Here is a 22,492-nt window from a genome sequence, read left to right as displayed (position 1 = left end):
AGAATGGGACGTGGAATTAAAATGTGTGGCCACTGGGAGATCTTGCTTCCTCTGGCGGACAGTGCGTAGGTGTTCAGCGAAACGGTCTCCCAGCCTGCGTCGATGTTCAGCATGATCCTCTCCCATGATTCTCTCCCTTCTCCAGCTCTTAGATCCACCCCTCCCCTCCTGTCTTCTCCTATCATTTTGGATCTCCCCCTCCCCCTCCCTCTCCACTTTCAAATCTCTTGCTATCTCTTCTTTCAGTTAGTCCTGGCAAAGGGCCCCAGCCCAAAACATCGACTGTACCTCTTCCTAGAGATGCTGCCTGGCCTGCTGCGATCACCAGCATTTTTTGTGTGTGTTGCTTGAATTTCCAGCATCTGCAGATTTCCTCGTGTCTGCATTTTTAAATTCACTACTGCAAAGCCTCTTCCAGTGATGCCTACACTGAAGAAGTTTAGATCTTCTCTTCGGGAGTTTAGTGAAACCCTCTCTCACTGCTCCCCATCTATAATTTCTTCAGCCCTTCAACTTTTCGACCACATTTTGACTCAGACTCTCTATTATAGCCATATGTCCTTCCTTGGAACGTGTCTCCGCCGCCAACTTATTCCAGTTAGCTTCAGGATTAGTTTTCAAGCCTCTCGATTTGGACCTTCTGAGTATCCCAGGTACTCACATTTTATTGACTCTGCCTCCCGTCAAGCTCTGAAGGCGGCCCTCTCCGCCATGAGGAGGTACTTGGCGTCCCTATCCCAGACTATTCCACACCTCAGGGACACTTTCTTCACTATTTATAATGGTCCTACGTGTTGTTTCATCCTCCATCGGATACTTGTGCAGTGGCCATTTCTTGGACTTTGTCATGTTAGGCAAGGATCGCAAGATCTTACATCTGCAGGCCCCAGAGCCTACTGGCTCCGACACTAGCAGGCATGAAATCGATCTTGGCGGCTCCAGCACCCCAGGACATGTTCAAAACCCGGACTCCAGCAACGACCATGGACACCTTCAAAGCGATTGCGCAACCACCAACTGCGACTCTAGCCTTGAACTCCAGGCCGGGTCTTCATGTGCTGCTATTGTGACTCCTGTCACCCCTTCCCCACCAGCACTCTGCAACCCCGTCTCCGTCAGATCCCACCATCAGTTCCTGGGTCCTCAGAGGCTCCACCTTCCTTTCTCCCCAACCGTCCCCTCTCCATTGACACCACCAGCGTCCCCCTTCCCCCCTCTGATCCTAGCTCTCATCCGAGCCGGGTCTTTACTATCCCCTCCGACCTTCCACTCTCTGAGGCAGAGCGCTCTGTCCTCAGTAAGGGCCCTACCTTTGTCCCCCTTTGCCCACACCTCAGCGAGATCCGCGTACGCCATGACGCTGAACTCTTCTTCCGCCGGCTGCGTCTTTGAGCCCACTTCTTCGGCAAGGACTCTCCCACCCCTACCCATGACCTGTTCTCCCATCTTCAACCCTCCTCCTCTTCATGGACACCCCGCTCTGTCTTCTGCCTACTGTGGATATCTGCTTATTGCTATCTGCCAACAGGACATCGACCATCTCGACTTCACCAAACTTTGTTCCAATTCCAACCTCACTCCTTCCGAACGCTCTGCTCTCCACTCCCTCCGCACTAATCCTAACCTTACTATAAAACCCGCCGATAAGGGGGGTGCTGTTGTAGTCTGATGTACTGACCTTTACCTTGCCGAGGCACAGCGTCAACTGGCGGATATCTCCTCTTATTTACCCCTCGATCATTACCCCACTAAGGAGCACCAGGCCACTGTCTCCTACACCATCACCAACTTTATCAGCTCAGGGAATCTCCCATTCACTGCTACCAACCTTGTAGTTCCCACACCCTGCACTTCCCGTTTCTATCTCCTACCCAAGATCCACAAACCTGCTTGGCCAGGTAGACCCATTGTCTCAGCTTGCTCCTACCCCACCAGATTTATTTCTGAATACCTCGACACTTTTATCCCCCCATGTTCAATCCCTTCCCACCTATGTTCATGGCACTTCTCACGCTCTGAATCTTTTCAATGATTTTAAGTTCCCTGGCCCCCACCACTTTATTTTCACCATGGATGTTCAGTCCCTATATACCTCCAAACCCCAACAGGAAGGTCTTAAAGCTTTCCACTTCTTTTTGGATTCCAGACCTAATCAGTTCCCCTCTATCACCACTGTCCTCCGTTTAGTGGAATTAGTCCTTACTCTGAACAATTTCTCCTTTGGCACCTCCCACTTCCTCCAAACTAAAGGTGTAGCCATGGGCACCCGTATGGGTCCCAGCTATGCCTGCCTTTTCATTGGCTTTGTGGAACAATCCATGTTCCAAGCCTATACTGTTATCTGTCCCCCTCTTTTCCTTCGCTACATCGACGACTGCATTGGCACTGCTTCCTGCACGCATGCTAAGCTCATTGACTTCATTACCTTTGCCTCCAACTTTCACCCTGCCCTCAAGTTTACCTGGTCCATTTCCAACACCTCCCTCCCCTTTCTAGATCTTTCTGTCTCTAGCTCTGGAGACAGCTTATCCACTGATGTCTACTATAAGCCTACAGATCCTCACAGCTACCTGGACTATTCCTCTTCCCACCCTGTCTCTTGCAAAAATGCCATCCCCTTCTTGCAATTCCTCTGTCTCCACCACATCTGCTCTCAGGATGAGGCTTTTCATTCCAGGATGAAGGAGATGTCTTCCTTTTTTAAAGAAAGAGGCTTCCCTTCCTCCACCATCAACTCTGCTCTCAAACGCATCTCTTCCATTTCATGCACATCTACTCTCACCCCATAATCCCGCCACCCCACTAGGAAAAGGGTTCCCCTTGTCCTTACCTACCACCCCACCACCCTCCAGGTCCAATATATTCTCCGTAACTTCTGCCACCTCCAACAGGATCCCACCACTAAGCACATCTTCCCCCCCCCCCCCCCCAACTCTTTATGCTTTCCACAGGTATTGCTCCAGGCACTTATCCCTGTAAGCAGAACAAGTGCTACACATGCCCTTCCACTTCCTCCCTCACTACCATTCAGGGCCCCAGACAGTCCTTCCAGCTGAGGCGACACTTCACCTGTGAGTCGGCTGGGGTGATAAACTGCGTCCGGCGCTCTGGGTGCAGCCTTCTATATATTGGCGAGACCCGACACAGCCTGGGAGACCGTTTTGCTGAACACCTACGCTCTGTCCGCCTGAGAAAGTAGGATCTCCCAGTGGCCACACATTCTAATTCCACATCCCATTCTGATATGTCTATCCATGGCTGCCTCTACTGTCAAGATGAAGCCACACTCAGGTTGGAGGAACAATACCTCATATTCTGTCTGGGTAGCCTCCAACCTGATGGCATGGCAGATTTCCTTGTGTCTGCTGTAATGAAATGCTTATTGTACTCTCTGTATATTTGTACTCCAAATGAATGAAATACTAGTTTTCCACCTCACTTCCAACCCCATTGTGTTTAGAAGGTCAAACTATTAGCAATAGTGATGGAGATTATTGAATTTTTTAGGGAAAAATTTAAAAGCTAGCAAGATTAAGCAGGAACATGGAGTTGAAGTTAACCGAATGAGTGGCAAGAGTTGCTTGAGGGGCCATATGGCCTGCATTCAACACATAGGTTGAATGAAACTAATTAGAAGAAAAAATATTTAGTATTCTAACCTTCAACTAAAGGAATCTGGTGTGAAACTTAATACCAAAAGATAACTAAGCTTTCTAGTGGGCAGTAACTTTAATTTGAACAAAAATTCTGAAATATACAAAAAAAACTAAGTCTAAATAGTCATTACCTTTTCAAATGACATTCATATTTTTATAACTTTAGGCTTTGAGCACATGATCTGGAATCCTTTATCAGTGCAAGTTCTAACTAAACCAAATTGCTGTTTTTTCCTCACACTGTTCAGACAGTTGAAACACTATCACACCAAGGTATCACTACATGGTTTAATGTCTCAAAATAGCAGATAGTGACATGCAATGAGCCTTATGAAAATCACACTTAAAAAGTTATTTTTTTCAACCATGGCTCTCTGGAGGAGGCTGTTCAAAAGTGGTTTAAATCATAATGCAGGATTGTTTGCTATTGATATATTTTCAGCCACTTAGCGTGGCATTCTTGCCTACAGACCTGTTCGTTCTTTTCTCCCTCACCACTCTCTTCCAGAAGTTTGTAGTCTTGCAGTTTTAATGTACAAGAGAGAGTTGTTAAAAGGTGATATTCATGGGTGGTGATATTTAGAAACCTCAAATTTATAACATGAACTAAAATACTTTAAATTTCCCAGGTGTCATAAAGCTTAGAATATGAAAACTTTACACAACCTTGGTTAAAAGCATTTTTATTGGTTACAATGAATTTATCACATTAGTTTCACAGAACCACTGTACATATACAAAAAGGAATTATTAATGTAGAATCACTATAAATAAAGATACACCTAGTGCAGATCAGTTAATGTTTTATAACAGTACATTAGAAGAAAACATAGCACAACTGCTGGTTTTATTGGCTGCAGAATTGAATACAAAAGACAATACAGTATTACAAAATTGGTGTTAATACTGTAACCAGTTCAAGTAACATTATGTAAAGCTATTTGCACAGGCTGAAAAATGGTTCCGCTTTAGACTATGATTCTAATACTGAATATGACAGCAAATTACACAAGTGTATTTATATTCTCCATAGTTTATAGTACAAATATCCCAACACAAAGGTGCAAGCTTTTTATTGGATTGACTCTAACAAATCACATTTTATCTTCATTCTTCAGGCTCCTTTGTCAGAAGCAATGCATTTGAGGGGATAATTTGAACTCTATGCATTGCATTTGAAGTATAAGTTCAGGCTTCCACTTCCAAGTGGATATCTTCATGGGCAATGCATACTGAATCTTTTTCCAATATTTCAAATATTAGCTTAACATGATCCAAATAGAACAACATTCTGAACCAAGTCAGCTTCCATACTTGAAAATCTATTGATCTGAAATTCAAAAGGGATGAGAAAATCCTGTATATAGCAACAGCACACCACAGACAGGTTAGGCCAAGCAATCTTCAATTGTTTTTGATATTTAGCAGACTGCAAAATCAGAAGGTCTAGGCTTGGCTGATTAATCCATTAACATTGATTTTAAATGGACAGTTGGAATAGGATTGAATGAATACAGTTTATTTCAAAGAATGGCTGATTAAAATCAATAAAACATTTTGAAAATCCAAGTAGCAAAAAGTAGCTCAAGTTCAACACTCAAGACTAATTATAGCACAATGTGCAGTCCAGAAATTAAAACCACTCCATCTAAATTGCTTAGTGCCATCCTTTTAAGATCAAACTTCATGCTAGTACTTGTATACATGTGTGTATTCACCTTTTTACATCTTGATTTCAGGATTGTAATAATAGTCTGGGCATGATAAAATGGCAGAGCAGACTCGATGAGCCGAACGGCCTACTTCTGCTCCTTTATCTTATGGTCTTATGTTCAACTCAAAAATGGGATTGCTTTGGAGGCAATGAAAATTTTTAAATCTCCAAAGTCATACTGGAATTACTTTAACAAATTGCAAAGTACTGATCAGTGCATGTTTTTGTTTTAAGGAAAACAACACTTATTTTTCCACCAAAGCCACTGTCCTTGGGATGGGTGGGGCGGGGGGGTGGTGGAAGGTGGAAAGTGAAGCTGACATAAACTCTACTTGTATTGATTATTAGTTAAAATTCTGACTGCCATTAAATTGAGTTCTACAAACCTGCTGTGGGCACAATGTGAACACTGAATTTAAGGGCATATATTACACCAAAGAGTAGTTGACACCACTGGGGAGGTTAGTCATAACATTCTGAAGCTGCATTAAAATCAACATGGATTTGTGCAACCCAATATAACCCAAGACAGACCAAAATCAAAACTTAATTTCAATAATCACCATGTAAACTATGCATTATACATTTTATATTATGTAACGAGTCTCATAGTTACTAATGCTAAATGATTTGGTTATTTTTCCATTTACAAACACTACCTTTTTTAAAACTCACATTACAGTAATAAGTACTTTAGATAAAGGCCATTTAGGTTTACATACTGTAAATTGAATTTCAGGTTAAAATAGTGCACATAGTTACTGAATCAGAAAGATTTCTCCCCCTTATCATGAATGTTAATTTCAAGCAAAACGGTCCAGCAGCTAAATGCATTGTATGACACCAAGTCAGATGAGTTAGGAAGGCACCAGCTACAGTTGCTCATTCTGTATTTTAACTGACCTTTGAATAGCAGGCATGTGGGCATGCACAAGAGAATATAATAAATCCAATAAATCCTGCCCTAGTCAAGAACGTGGGATATCTATTAGAAAGTGCACAAAATGATAGTCATTTGACTAAATTGTGATATAAACAGTTTATGGCCAATCTTTGCACAGGTAGGTGCAGATAAAAGCCTTGAGTGATATACTGGTGCTGATCCATGAAATGACATCCCTGTCAACGCAAATGAAGGCAAGAGTGAATGGCAGGGTTCACAGATAGGACAGGCACTGGTACAAAGAAATAAGAATGCATTACATGTTCTGGGTGCAAATCATTTGGAGGGTGTTACAATGATGAAGGGTTATTGAGTATGTATTTTCTTTTAAATTTGCAACAGCATTTAGTTTGACATGATAGATCCTGCTTCTGTACATAGCCATGTTAAGCAGTGCCTATTGCAAACATAAATAATCAATGGAATGTTCTGTATAATTAAAAAGTGCTGCAAAAAAAAATCAAGCACGTGTGTGTACATGACCAAAGTTAAATCTTTCACAATAAGTTAATTCACAAGAGAAAAATCTCAACCGCAATCAATTTATCACTGAGTTCAATGTGATCTGATAAATACAGGCTAGAAATTTAGCTTTAAAAATGTGATCTTTCTTTACACAGACGAATGTTACATGATTAGCTGCTGTAACGTGCACGTTCTGTACAAAACAATACAGATTAGCAGCTGAGCAAAAAAAATGCTCCAAACAATGCAGTCATTAAAACTAAACAATGGTTAGTTTGAAATATTTCCCTAGTCACCATGATAACGTGCCAGCCTCAGAGTTAACAGCTGTCAGGTTTTTTTCCTCTTCATTAGATATGCCTACTTTACATAAGCCTTGTGTTATACAATTGTATTCAGTGATAGAAAAACGTCACTTGCAAATACTTGATAAAAAGAATATTATTTTAAAGCTGTTGGTTGCAGCATAGGTAGTCCAAATGAACGGGTGACTACCTCAATTCCAGATTTTCAGAAAACTGTCCCATGATCCTGTTGCTACAGCCATTCCATCATCAGTGATGCCTAAACAGCTGACACGGTTGTCATGTCCAGCAAGTACTCCTGCAACATAAAAGGAATACTATTATTTAAATTAGATAGCTAAAGCAATTTGAACAGGAATATTTGGTAACTATAGCTTTACATCGTTAGAAGATAGAAGCAACTGGAGGAATATTTAAAACAGGATCTGCAAAAGAATAGAGACCTAGATTTACAAAACTAATTCTAGCTGAAGAGAAATTGAAAGTGTTGGCGCTGGAAGACAGACAAGAGATAGAAAATAAGCAAGGCCATGAAACAAATGGAAAACAGGGTAGAAAATTTTCAACATCAAGCTGGTCAGAAACCAAAAAATGAAAATCAAAACTACTACAAAAATGTAAAACAAAAACTTGGCAAGTCGGGCATAATTTATGAAAAGAGGGTAAAAATTCATATTTCAGTTCAAAGCTCCTTTGTCAAAACTGGGGCAGAGAAAATAAGTTAGTTTTAAAAGTCACAGAGAATATGTGGGGTAACAAATGGTAAGACAAAGAATATCCATGATGGAGCGAGGCCCAGGCTACCAAGTGAGAAGTTGCATTTTCTGTTACCGCCCCCCCCCCGCCAAAAGACAAGTCAGTCACTATAATAGTGATAGATGATTAAATACATCTACAAACAAGGCAACTTGGTGTTCAAATAACCAGATACTTATAATCAAATTATAATTGAATAAGGGAAAACTCTGACTTTTAAAATAATAAAAAGTATCAAATTTACACTTTCGTAAAGTACTTAAGGTAGTCAACAAATCCCACACAAAACAGAAAATTAAAACAATTGTTTCCTCCATAGATTTGCATTACACCTAATTAAATGTCCTGTGATAGAAGATTTCAGCAGCATCAGCCATCAGGACTATACACAACTAACACACTTTGCTAAGGAGTATTCAGAAATGACATGACACCATGAAAGCAAACCATGAGATTAATGGGGAAAAATGCTGATAGGAATAACACAAGCAACTATGGTGTGTTGCACCTAAGCAATGCCCCAATGTGGCTTTAGTGACAGTCCAACATAAACCAAACCCAGTCATTCATTTTGTCTGCATAAATGGCCATTCTCACTAAAAGTATTCATTGAAGTGTCATTCCTGCAATTGTAGAAATGCATGATGTAAATTCAAGTTGGCTAGAATATGATGAGTCAGAGTTCAGTCTTAACATGGTATTTGCTTCTTTTCTTTTTAACTGCTGTTGCCCAAACTGAATAGTTACAGCATTTTGCCTTTGATTTCCTTTAATATGGTATTGGAAAAAGATAAACTCCTGCTCATGAGAGATACATGGACTGGTTAAGAAAATGATTCACTTAATAACAAGACTAGTTCAGCTGAAGTAACATGACAGACCATTATGGCAAACTTTGAACAAGGTGGAAAAGCTGCTCTGGAAAACTAAACAATCAAACATCTTCTAAACCACCTATCCTTTACCCACACTAAAAGTTATAATATTTATAGTAGATTCTTCAACAGAAATATCTAAAATGGCTTTTATATCAATTTCATTTATGCTTAAAATCTTGTTTGTGCCTTAGCTTATCTCCAAAATTCTTTTAAAGAAATTGGTCAAGCAAAGTTTTTCCCCTGACCTGCACGATCTCCTTTTAAAGAGTCCCAAACATTGCAATTAAAGTCATCATAGCCTGCAAGCAGGAGGCGTCCACTTTTGGAAAATGCAACTGATGTAATCCCACAGATAATATTATCATGCGAGTACATCATGAGTTCCTGATCAGCTCGGAGATCAAACAGTCTGCAGGTAGCATCATCTGACCCAGTGGCAAATGCATTTCCATTGGGGAAAAACTGAAAATGGAAAGAAGAATACCATTACTCATGTGAACAAATTATAATCATATTAAGTGAGTTCAGAAGTTAGCATCAGATCGCATTATCACTAACAAAATTATGAAAATGTTATTAAGAGGCTGCAGAATTTAGTTTTGATTTAAAACTAGCCAAAGTACAACACAAAGGAAACATACTTAAATTAAGCTTCACAATTTAAAATGTTAAAAGCCATTTTTCAGCAAATAATTGCCATAAATGTTGTCATGTCTCAGTGCCGATGAAAACTACTCTTCATTATCTTAATGAAATGAGAGTATACTTACGCAAACTGCATTAATATCTGATACGTGCCCTATGAATGACTGTCGACACATTCCATCTCGAATATCCCAGAGTTTGGCAGAAGCATCACAAGCACCAGAAACAAAAATCTTCATATCAGGACTTAATGTGAGACTCATGACATCTCCAGTATGTCCTGTAAATGTTGTGGTTTGATGGCCTGTTTCAATGTCCCATAAAGCACTATAAATACAAAGCAACATAGTAAGACTTTCAAACATGCATAAGTTACTATATATTCACAACAGCAATTTTTATACGCTTACATAACATGTCCCTGTTACTGTCTGACCAGTGGGCAGGCAGAAGGAAGAAAATTAAGCTTTTTCTCAGGCTGATTCTACACATACCTAGAAAGCTGAGAAATACTGGCTGCATAGCTCTAACAAATGCATCTTCTAATTTATCCATTTCCTCACTCGTCCTAAGCTTAGCTTGTTCAGATTCTGTTTTCGCCATCCCATTTCAAAAGTATTTTTCTTCTTGCCTCAACCACTGTTTTCCTTTAAATCTACATTCATTACACATCTTCCTCAGAAAACCCACCCTTGAACTCATCATCTCCGCAATCAACCCATTTCCACCCATACTTTGCCTCCGTACCTTCATTACCAAAACCATCCTGTTACCATAGACTCCTACCAATTTTCTAATTAATACCTCAAATTAAACACATCATTTGCACCCCCATACCATAATTTGTTTCTCTTCATCAGAGGAACCAACAGTAGCTTCAATGTTGCAGAAGTCTGATTAACTGGACTTACCAACTTGTGTCTCCTGAACTTGTAACAATCTGATTGTCATCCAGAAAGCGACAACATGATAAATAACCTGTTTTTAAAAAACAGTGGATGTTCATCAATATTAGCATAATTTACAGTTGAATCAACATAAGGTTTTAAAATCAAATCCAGCATTTAACCTAAAAGAAATTCACATGTAGAACTTTCTTCCCATAATAACATGCTTTGTTTCTCACTGTTATTCGCACTAGCAAGTCACCTCTATGGCATTCAAAAGAACTAGAACATAATATGTAAACTAAACTGAAAATATTAACCATTAGGTCAATTAACACATCATTAATTTGTTTATTCAGAGTCAAATCTTTATTCCTCTTGTTCTTACAAAAATTATCTGCATAATTTGGCATAATTGGATTATAATTTGGCATAAAAGGATTATTTTTCCTACTTTATTCCCTCTGCTGCTTTACGTGTTGCTGAAAACTGCTACTAATGATTAAGGGAACAAATAAAGCACAGCAGATCATGTATTTTATTAGTACTATTTCACCATGTTGTGCAAAGCTGCATGCAGCTTATGGAAATCCAAGTTGGAAATGACGAACTTTTGGTCCCTTTTTAAAGTGATCAATTTATGGTTTGGTTAATTTCATAGGAGTATCAGCCAGAGTCTTCTGTAAAACAGACATTCTTGTATGGCATTCCCATATTGCTTAGCTGATTATCTTCTGTCACAACCTGATCCTTACCCGAAGCTTGTAGGAGAAATCACTGGATAAAGAGTAGAAGAAACATTGACCAACATTATTCAACTTTGCATAGGCAGAATTATGCTTTAATGCTTTATCACTTCTCTGCAATGTAAAAGTTGATTAATGTGGTTCATCTGCAGACCACTTTAAATAGCAGAGCTATAGAAAAAGCAGAGTAATCACTATTACCTGTGTGCCCCGGCAGTTCCCTGCTTACTCGAACGTTACCCTCTCTAGTCTTCAAGCTATAAATTGAACAGATGTTGTCTAGTCCACCACAGGCAACAAAATTCCCAGATGGAGCATAAGCACATGTCATAACCCAGGAAGATCGCAAGGGGATAGCATGCATCTATAGGAAACAGAGTAAAATAAAAGTGAGTTCACCTTAATCATAATCTAAAATGTGCAACACTGAAACTTCCTTTCAGTCTTACTTTATTAGTTGTATAGCTGTCCCAGATGATTAGTTTTCCATCCTGAGAGGCACTGACTAAAAGTCTGTAAATATAAAAATATATTTAAAGCCAAGGATAAGAGTGGGGACAAACAACAGGAATTCTGCAGATGCTGGAAATTCAAGCAACACACATCAAAGTTGCTGGTGAACACAGCAGGCCAGGCAGCATCTCTAGGAAGAGGTACAGTCGACGTTTCAGGCCGAGACCCTTCGTCAGGACTAACTGAAGGAAGAGTGAGTAAGGGATTTGAAAGTGGGAGGGGGAGGGGGAGATCCAAAATGATAGAAGACAGGAGGGGGTCTTCTGTCCTCTTGAAACGTCGACTGCACCTCTTCCTAGAGATGCTGCCTGGCCTGCTGCGTTCACCAGCAACTTTGATGTGTGTTGATAAGAGTGGGGAACAGGATTCACTAAGCTAAAGTATGGTGGTGTGGCTCCAGGTGAATGAGTGAAAGTGGATTTTTTCTCTTGCTTGATCAGAATGAACTTTTGACAGTCCTCCAAATTGAAGGCTTACAGAATATAAATTGACAAAGCACTTCATTTGGCAGAGGGTTAGAAATTAAAAGGTGTAAAACTTATCAATAGGATAGTGTTATTTGAAAATTTACTTTTAAATAAACGGTATTGTTAGGAAGTAGATTAAAGTACCAGACACGGTTAAGGATGGAAACAGAATCCTCAGGAAAAAAAAATTGGAATAAAGGTTAAAGTAATAACTAAGATGGGAAAAGTCAGGGAAATGGTGATAACCTATACTGAGAGCTGGAGCAATGGGCAGAATAGTCTTCTATGATAATTAAAATCCATTGAATAACTGTCCACTAAATTCTTATCTTTCTATTCTTCCACCAATTTAAACATTTACTTTTTCTATAAAAACCAATGCAGCTGATATACCATGCAGCTGGAAATGAGATTACTTCCATCAATTAAAATCAAAACAGAAGATGTGACTCAAACTATAAATTAAAATCCATTACAATACTTCATTTATAAAGAAGGGTTGGTTTCAGCCACGTACAAAACATGTTACTTATCCATGACCAATAATAAGCCCATGATACAACCACAGTTTATATTGTAGCTAGCACTGAAATTACTTTAGCATTGAAATTTCAAGTTCCTGGGTGCCAATATATCTGCGGGCCTAACCTGGATACATATTGGTGCAGCTATAAAAAAAAAGTGGCTACATTTCATTAGGAGTTTGTGGAGATTTGGTTTGTCAACCAAAACACTTGAAAACTTCTAGAAATGTACTGTGGAGAACATTCTGACTGGCTGCATCACTATCTGGTATGGGGATCTACTGAACAGGATCAAGTTGCAGAAACTTCTAAAATTAATCATCTCCATCCATCACGAGTACTAGCCTCCAGAATATCCAAGAAACTTTCAAGGAAGTCTGTGTCCATCCCATCATTAAGGATCCCCACCACCCAGGACATGCCCCCTTCTCATTGCTACCATCAGGAAGGAGATACAGAAACCCGAAAGCACATACTCAGTGATTCAGGAACAGCTTCTTGCCCTCTGCCATCCGATTTAGAAACGAAACACACACACACACACACACACACACACACACACACACACACACACACACACACACGTAATCCAGTTTTCTTCTCAATATTTATCTATCATGTATTTCATTGTACTGCTGCCGTAAAGTTAACAAATTTCATGATATATTCCGGTGATATTAAACCTAATATTGTAAAAAGGTCCACTATTGTAACATTTTCATCACTGACTTCTGTAAAGCAATTTCACACACTGGTCAATTTGAATAAATGGGCTTTTGCAAGGAATTCCATGGAAGTTATAACTGATTAATTATTGGACTAGCCTGGGCAAGTGTACATTTATAAAGCAAAAAAACAAAAGGCTCCAGATAAAGGCACCTGGAAATAAATAAAAGAAATGCCATTCAAGCTTAATAATATCCATGTGAATGCAGATGACATATTGCTGCCCTTACACAATTAACAGAGTAATTGATTCAATATAAAATTCTTAAAATGCATGATCAACAAGTGAGATATATTTAATAGTGACTGTGCTAACTGATCATACAAGTCAAGAGCTTTAACATTTATCTACTAACCTGGAGTCTGATCCCCAGTGCATGGCATATATTTTAGCCAAGTGTCCCCTCAGTGTACGCCTTGTGCGCATTTGTATTCGACCCACTGAATCCAGACCAGCTGTGATCTGGAAATAACATTTAGTTAGTTATGTTTCAATGAAAATTACGAAGTAGAAAGGTAAAGCAAACTCTTTGTCCATATTCCATCAGAGGTGTTTACCTGAGCAAGGGTTGAATCACCACAAGCTTTCCTTGCATCCTGTAATGACAAATATTATTTTATTTGCTACATTGCCAGTAACAAGCAATACTACTACTTAAGATCATATTTACACTACCATTATACTTATCGATAGATAAACCCATTGGCATTTTCTTGATCTGCCATTTCACAAGTTTAAGGGCATCTTCTTGTGCCTCTCCCTCCATCACTAGCATTCTCATCTCCCATTGCTATGCTCAAGAACGAATGTCATGACACACTTTGACAGATTTTTCTTTTGCAGGGTTGACTCTTACAAATCCTTAACATTTTAAGCCTGAGAAAAGCAACCCAAATCATTTCTGGGGTGACTATCCCAGTTCCCTTTGCAACACAAGAATGACAGGAGCTAATTTGGCATCGAGTTGTAGACAAGCGGAAGGCACCCACCAAAATAGCCAGCTGACTATTGTTATTCTTCAATGAGGACCTCAGATGAAGGGATGAGAAAGGAGAATAATAAAACACAAACCTGGCATGAGGCAGTCTGAACCAAAATACAAGAAGGCTAAGAAAGTTGACATGGCTAGGGAAGCAATGGCACCTGGAAAGGCACCAAGAGATAAATTAAACAGTAGGCCATTAAGCCCTTCGCATCCTTCAGCATTTCTAGAACATACCAAGGAGCCAATTCACGTTAGTTTTGGTAATTATTTTTACTGTGGTTTAACACAATTATCTAGAACATAAAACAGTTCAGCACAGAAACAGGCCCTACAGCCCATAACGTTTTGCCAAGATAATAAAATCAGTGATCAAATGCCCAACTAAACTAATCCTTTCTGCCTACACAGTGTAGACACCTTATTTCCTACACATTCATGCGCCTATCAAAGAGCTTCTTGAATACCTCGTAACATATTTGACTCTACCAGCACCACAGGTAGAGCATTCCAGACACCCGCCACTTTCTCTGTTTAAAAAAAACTGGGCCTGCCCATGTCCTTTAAACTTACCTCCCACCTCAAATGCATGCCCTATATAATTATAATTAAAAATTTTCAAATTATTTCAGTCTCTCAAAGCAGTTTTCATGTCTCTGAATATCAGGCACTAAGACAGTGAAAACAGATTTATGGGGGTGCATTGAGTAGTAGCGGTGGGCACATGGCCTCAGGTTTGGCCTCTCTTGGCTTGGTCGCCCGCATTGTGGAACGTGCCGTGGAACTGATGCATTCAGCACAACCCACACATTAATAATGTGGTCCAACTGAGTGACATATTAAATAAAGCATTATACAGACCGAGAGTATGGTTAAAAACTATGGCTAAGCACCTCAACTACTTCATTTAAACCTAGGGTGCACACCATTATGTCCTAATATTGTACAATTCATTAAGCGCTTCCCCCTACCCCACCAACACTAAATCTGTTGATCCTATTATGTTCAACAAGTTATGGATATTGTCTAAAGTGAACTGTCAGTAGCTCTGAAAAAACTTACATCGTTATGCCCACCATTGCATTTTCACAGTTAAAGGTCCCTTCATTCATTTTTGAAAGAGCTCATGTTATCCTTGGCTAATATCTTTCCCTGAACACTGAAGTAATCTTTTCTATGCAATCTTTGTAAAAGAAAAAAAAATTGGTTCTGTTATTGGAACCCTGACCATTTCTTGTTTTCTTACTAATATGCGCTTTAAAAATCTCACTTTCCTAGATCTATTGTATCCTTGGTTCTTTTAATACACCCCTTCCTTTTATTAGTTAATCTCACACTTTCAGTTGAGCACAACAAATATTTGGTAAGGTGACACGCACAAAAAGTGCTGGTGAACGCAGCAGGCCAGGCAGCATCTCTACCTCTTCCTGTAGGTGCTGCCTGGCCTGCTGCGTTTACCAGCATTTTTTGTGCGTGTTGCTTGAATTTCCAGCATCTGCAGATTTCCTCGTGTTTGGAAAGGTGAAGCATGTTTATCTTTGGATTGTTTAAATAGCCACCAAATTAATTTTGAACACCCTGTTAATATGTAGTTTTATCCAACAGTTCTGACCAGTTTCCCATCATCAGTCTGTCACTTAGCATTAAATTTAGCACAAGGCAAATTGAAAACCTTAGCAACTGTTAACATTTACCACAAATGATCATTGGATTTCATAGCACATTGCAAGTTACTAGACTTATTTATTTTAAATGCAGTTCACAATATGCCTATGAATTGCCAGCAATCCATTTACCTTTGAAGCATGTCATTTCCGAAAACCACCCTCAAAGCACCATGTGCGAAAGGATCAAAATAAAGCTTTAAAAAAATGAATCTCAGGTATTCATTGATTATGGCCTGACATTTCTCAACACAAAATAAAAAGCATCAGTTTTTGATGACTATTTGGAGACAGCTATTCTGAGGCGAAGAATAAGGCAAAAGAGTTCACGGCCAAATAGGAAGACACTGACGTCATGGCACTCTGCCTGGAGAAGTCACAAGATGTCCAGTGAACTAGACCTAGTTGCTGTCAGCATTCACATGGAAGCTGAGATTGTCGCTTACAGATGATGTCACAAAGTGACAGCAAGTGTAGGATCCAGGTGAATGGGAAGATGGATCTGTGGGGTTCCAGATATAACAATGTTTGGACAGTAAAACCACAAAAAAATAGAAATGGTTAACAGACTAAATATTGGATGAGCAATTATGCAACCATATAAACAAATTTCAAAATATAGAATTGAAATTCTTAAAAAAAATTGTGCCCAATTCAGACTGGTGATTGATACAAATACAGACTAGAGTCAATGCCCATGTGATAGGTCTATGGCACTAGGCCTTATTTCATGACTTGGGGTGAGTAATTTACAAAATGTGGCTATTTATTTCACCACAAGCCTCTACAAGGGTCTACAGAAATTTAACGCTCAACTGAATAATCACTGTAAATAAATGATAGGTACTAACAGGTACAGATCTCCCTCCATCAACCCACAAACACTTCAATCATCAACATCCCAAGGAACGTCTCTAAGGTGGAACTTAACTGGAAAAAAAGAGCATGACGCACTAACTTGATTACAAGACTATTTGCAATTACTTAATAATTCTAATCGAATTATTTTGTTCACACTAATGATTTTCAGTAAATGGTAATACTTCCACTCTTTAGCATATGATCAGCAACCTTTAAAGTCTAAAAAAGACACATGTTCCACTAGTATTCAGTTGTGAGGACTTCCATACATGAATGATTCCAACATACTCCGTGTACATGCCGAGCAGCCACCAGGGTCAATTAACATTTAGTTGTTGCTAGTGAAATTGCAAAATCAGCAAAACTAAAAGCACATGGTTAATGGAAAACCTTACCTTAATTTGATTCCTCAATTGCTCTGCTTCTTGTCGTAACTGTTCCAGTTCACTCATTTTCCTTGCTTGGTATCAAAATGTCCACACACAGATCTATAATGAAAAACAACTGGTCAGTGTTATTCAGACAACTGTTATACAATGAATTGTATTTTGGATATTATTGGGGGAAGGGCAATTTCGCTGAAGATGCTTTCAAAATTAATAGGTCAATACACAGATGATTTACTCTTATTCCAAAATAACCTCCTATTGTAGCTTTATCTTTCAATGAGAAATGAAGCTACTAATCTCACACATTATAGATACCGATATATCTAACCCATTGTCCTTAAAAAGCTTTTTTTGGTTTAGAAAGTAGATCCCACAAATAAAGAAGAAAATCTGTGTAGAAATCAATTTTTGAAGGAAAGGCATAAAAAGAGCAGTATGCCACCTGGCTCTGTCCATGCTCTATCTTTCAACAAGATCATTCACCCTTCAACAAGACCATGGTTGATTTTCTATCTCCTATTCACTTTTCTGCTTACCTCTTTATCTGAAGGCAGACTGGATTTTAAAACAGTTTTTTTTTTAAAAAAGGCATAAGATCTCACAGTCTTTGGGTACAAAAATTATGTGTGCACCTAGTCCCCAAATAAACTCCAGTTTCTTCTTATTGTTTGGAAATTTCAACACAGTTTAAAACAGTTTACCTTTTACTGCCCATATCCTTTAATATTCCCCTCAAGGGTCTCCAGTCAATCTCTCCAAAGAGTACAAAGCTATTTCTGTTGGAATATCCAGGATAATGCTTTCACTTTCACTGCCACCTCCAAATCCCTGTTCCCAATACTGCTATCTTCTCTGGAAAACCACTGAAATAATGCATTGGGGGGGGGGGAAGAGAAGAGAAATAGAATCTGGGACAAATACATTAAAACTCAATCGTGTTTTACAGTGCCTATAAAAAGTATTCACCTCCTTGGAAGTTTTCATGTTTTATTGTTTTACAACATTGAATCACTGTGGATTAAATTTGGCTTTTTTTGACACTGATCAACAAAGACTCATCAAAATGAAAACAAATTTCTGCAAAGTGATCTAAATTAATTACAAATATAACACACAAAATAATTGATTGCATAAGTATTCACCTCCTTTAATATGACACACCTAATCATCACTGGTGCAGCCAATTGATTTTAGAAGTCACATAATTAGTGAAATGGAGATCACCTGTGTGCCATTAAGGTACTTCAATTGATTGTAGTAAAAATACACCTATATCTGGAAGGTCCAACTGCAGGTGAGTCAGTATCCTGACAAAAACTACACCATGAAGACAAAAGAACACTTCAAGCAACTTCATGGAAAGATTATTAAGAAGCACAAGTCAGGATATGAATACAAAAAAATTTCCAAGTCACTGAATATCCCTTCAAGTACAGTTAAATCAATCATCAAGAAATGGAAAGAATATGGCAGAGCTGCAAATAGATAGATATCTACAACACATTACAGACCCTTCAGCCCACAATGTTGTGCAGACCATGTAACCTACTCTAGAAGCTGCCCATATTTCCCTACTGCATAGCCCTCTATTTTTCTAAGCTCCATATACCCATCTAAGAGTCTCTTAAAAGACCCTATTGTGTCTGCATCTACCACCTTCGCTGGCATTGCATTCCATGCACCCACCACTCTCTGTGTGAAAAACTTACTCTGACATCCCCTTGTACCTACTTCCAAGCACCTTAAAACTGTGCCCCCTTGTGTTAAAGGCTCCGGCCAGCCACACAATCAATGCCTCTCATCTTATACACCTTTTGAAAAAAAAATAGATCCAATACATTAAGTTTAATAGACTAAATTTACATGAGCAAACATTTGTACCATGCCTTTTTCATTTCATGCAATAAATCTGGAAATAGTGCCAGAATTAGGGACATTCTGATAATTGTTACAAAAATATTCTATCCATGGAGATTAAGTCATATAACAAATGGGAATCAGGTTGTAATTACAAGAGTTTACAATGCCGATGAAACTTTCTAATTTACTGACAGCAGACATCATGGGTAACAAATGCAATGCACTAACACATCAACTATCTCGTATATTAAAACTATGTTTATCTAGAATTCTGAGCTGCCTCATTTTCAGTGCTCATGAGTGACAGTGTCATCTTGCTGAACAGTTCCTTCAGAAACTCTACAATAATACAAGAATCTTCCAATAATTGCTTCAAAGTGTCCAAAATTGATTGTAGATGACTTTTTATGGTTCCAATAGTGCTGTTCCCACAGTCAAACAGGAAATTCTTATATTCCAAGTAGGCCCTATTTGACCGTAATTTATTAAGATCAATCATTTGATCATCAAGATAAAATCTGCCTAGAGCAAGCAGTCCTTAAAAACTGAGTGATCGTACAAGAAGGGGACTAGTGAGGGAGGCCACCAAGAGATCGATGACAACAGACATCCCACCTCTCCCGGAAGATCCGGGAGTCTCCCGCATACCGTTAGTGGCTCCCTGACGCCCGGAAATTATATACAATATCCCGGAAATAGATTTTTTTTGAGAGGGAGAGGGAGAGCGAGCATCCTGATTGGTCTCTCTTTGTGCTTAAGAGTGGTCCACAACCACCGGGCCGCGAGGAAACGATGTGATTTGGTGATATGAAACGATATAAGTCAGCTGCACTTTTCCTCATTCCCTGTCACACACTGTTGAACTTGAACGCATGCAAGGTCATTACCCACGCGTCATCCATGTCAGCACGGGAAGGAGATCAACTTCTCAAGCTTGCAAATGACGGCAGGCTGAAAAGTATGTTTGACATAACATCTCTGCTGGCATTCTGGATCAAAGTCAAGGCTAAATATCCTGAGGTAGCCACAAAAGCACTAAAAACGTTGCTTCCATTTCCAACATATTTCTGTGAAGCGGAGTTTTCTGCAATGAATGCAACGAAAACTAAATTGCGGAATAGACTGGACATAAGGAACCCATTCGAGTATCACTGTCTCCAATCACCCCTCGATGGGACTGTCTTGTTGCAGGAAAACAAGCCCAGGGCTCCCACTGATTCAGCGATATTGGTGTGTTGCAATGATTTTATACGTTCATATGGGGAAAATATGTGCTGTGTGTTTAATATCCAAACATTACTTAAAATGTTATGATGCTATTGACTTACCACCTATACTCTGGTCCTGATCAACATCCCTGCCCCCCGGGTTGGCCAGTCCGTAAGAATATTGTCAATATTAAACCAGTCTGCGGTGCAAAAACGATTGCGGACCCCTGCTAAGTAGATCTATCAGTTTTCTCTGTGGGCGGGCTTTACAGTTGCCCTCAAAAATAATGATAGTGTTGCCCGCTGCACTGTTTGCAACAGTGACTTTTCTATTGCCCATGGTGGGTTAAAATGTAAAAGACATGTTGAGGTGAGTTTAACAGGTGTCACTACAGCATAGCTAACGTTATTTAAACTAGCTGGCTAGCTGCCAAGGAGCTACGCTACTGATATCCTGCGTGATGAGGCCAAACTCGCTGTAGACTTGCTTAAAGTTGTAATAGAATAAACATGATAATATAAGTACATATTTTAATGTCACATTTGCTGCATATACCCAACCTAGTTTACAGATTAGACAAAATCACTAAACAAAGTATTACATACACCCTTGGAGGTCGGGGGTGGGGGAATATGGTGTGGCGGGGGCGGGGGGGCAATACCTCCCTGAAATGAGTTTTTGCAGGGTGGGATGTCTGTGACAACTCTGGAGGAATTACAAGCTTCAGTGGCAGAGATGGAAGAGACTGCACATACAAATAGTGACCAGTTGCTTCATCAGTCGCATTTTTATGGAAGTGTGACAAAGAGAAAGTCACTGTTGAGAAAAACTCACAAAATCTCAACTCAGATAAATGTGAGGTGGTTCACGTTGGTAGGTCAAATATGATGGCAGAATATAGTATTAATGGTAAGACTCTTGGCAGTGTGGAGGACCAGAGGGATCTTGGGGTCTGAGTCCACAGGACACTCAAAGCTGCTACACAGGTTGACTCTGTGGTTAAGAAAGCACACAGTGCATTGGCCTTCATCAACTGTGAGAGTGAGTTTCAGAACTGAAGGGTAATGTTGCAGCTATATAGAACCTTGGTCAGCCCCAACTTAGAGTACTGTGCTGAATTCTGATCACCTCACTACAGGAAGGACGTGGAAACCATATGCAAGACTCGCTTTGCCCAGTGGCATGATCTCAGGGGTGGCTCCCCCTCCCCGACCAAACCTTCGCATTCTTGTTTGGGTGGATGCTGCGTATTGTGTCCCCTGTGTAACATCAGTAACCTGAAATAACATTCAGTCTACAATGTGTGGTTAAGTGATTAAGATTTTATATTTAAAGTATGGAGTTAGTAGAGAAACAAAAGAAAAGGAAAACAAATAAAAGGCGTCAATAATCTCATAAACACGTCCAGTGCACAAACGTTGGAGCTCACGGATTCCCTTTCACAGATCCTCCTTCGCTCATCGTCGACCCCTGGGCTCCCGCCCTAAGCCCAGGCCCAGCGGGTCCGGCAACTGTCTCCTCAAGCCACGTCTTCTCTCTTCATCCTCCTCACGCCTTCTCCCCAAAGCCCGCGCAACTAACAGCTTTCACACAGACAGAAAGAATAACATCTATCCCAATTGGTTAACAAATGAATACAAGTCCCATTATCACTAATTATAATCCAAACATACTGCTATAGAGAACCACTGTCTCAGTAGTAAACAGTACAGAGAAGCCATTTTATTCACTGTAGCAGTAACATAAAAGAAGAAACCCTTACAGATATAAAGGGTGCAGAGGAGATTTACAAGGATCTTACCAGGATTGGGGAGCATGCCTTATGGAAATGGGTTGAGTGAACTCGGCCTTTTCTCCTAGGAGTGATGGAGGATCAGAGGTGGCCTGAGAGCGGTGTACCAGATAATGAGGGGCATTGATTGTGTCAAGAGGCTTTTTGCCAGGGCTGAAATGGCTAGCACGAGAGGGCATAGTTTTAAGGTGCTTGGAAGTAGGTACAGGGGAGTTGTCAGGTGTAAGTTTTCTTGTTTGTTGTTGGTTGTTTTTTTTTAAATGCAAAGAGGGGTGAGTGCGTGGAATGGGCTGCCAGTGGCAGAGGTAGAGGCGGAAACGATAGGGTCTTTTAAGATAGGTACATGGAGCTTAGAAAAATAGAGGGCTATGGGTAAGCCTAGGTAGTTCTAAGGTAAGGACATGCTTGGCACAACTTTGTGGCCCCAAGGGCCTGTATTGTGCTGTAGGTTTCCTATGTTTCTATCTCGGCTAGAGTTTGCCAGAAGGCACGTAGGAGACTCTGAGGTC

At 39.7% G+C, this 22,492-nt stretch overlaps 1 protein-coding gene across 4 annotated transcripts in view; it reads right to left on the bottom strand.

Annotated features, from left to right (window-relative positions):
• Nucleotides 1-4,328: 4,328 nt before the first annotated feature.
• The window catches only part of LOC134345310 (guanine nucleotide-binding protein subunit beta-4), a 52,245-nt gene continuing 34,081 nt past the window's right edge, over nt 4,329-22,492 (bottom strand). For 3 of the 4 annotated variants that reach the window (XM_063045766.1, XM_063045765.1, XM_063045767.1), the window contains exons 2-10: nt 17,129-17,221; nt 13,784-13,822; nt 13,582-13,688; nt 11,445-11,508; nt 11,197-11,359; nt 10,274-10,340; nt 9,488-9,689; nt 8,963-9,179; nt 4,329-7,381 (exon numbers count right to left, since the gene is read on the bottom strand). In XM_063045766.1, the coding sequence (XP_062901836.1) occupies nt 7,275-7,381; nt 8,963-9,179; nt 9,488-9,689; nt 10,274-10,340; nt 11,197-11,359; nt 11,445-11,508; nt 13,582-13,688; nt 13,784-13,822; nt 17,129-17,185 (1,023 nt within the window). In that variant the 5' untranslated portion in view covers nt 17,186-17,221 and the 3' untranslated portion in view covers nt 4,329-7,274. Of the gene's footprint in view, nt 7,382-8,962; nt 9,180-9,487; nt 9,690-10,273; nt 10,341-11,196; nt 11,360-11,444; nt 11,509-13,581; nt 13,689-13,783; nt 13,823-17,128; nt 17,222-17,823; nt 17,936-22,492 lie in introns of those variants that run through there. The other variant, XM_063045768.1, reaches the window with a different exon arrangement.

This window comes from Mobula hypostoma, chromosome 4, assembly GCF_963921235.1.
Source record: "Mobula hypostoma chromosome 4, sMobHyp1.1, whole genome shotgun sequence".
In the NCBI taxonomy this organism is placed as follows: Eukaryota; Metazoa; Chordata; class Chondrichthyes; order Myliobatiformes; family Myliobatidae; genus Mobula; species Mobula hypostoma.
The sequence above is the reverse complement of the archived record's forward strand: the minus strand, read 5'-3'. Positions and strand labels throughout refer to the sequence as shown.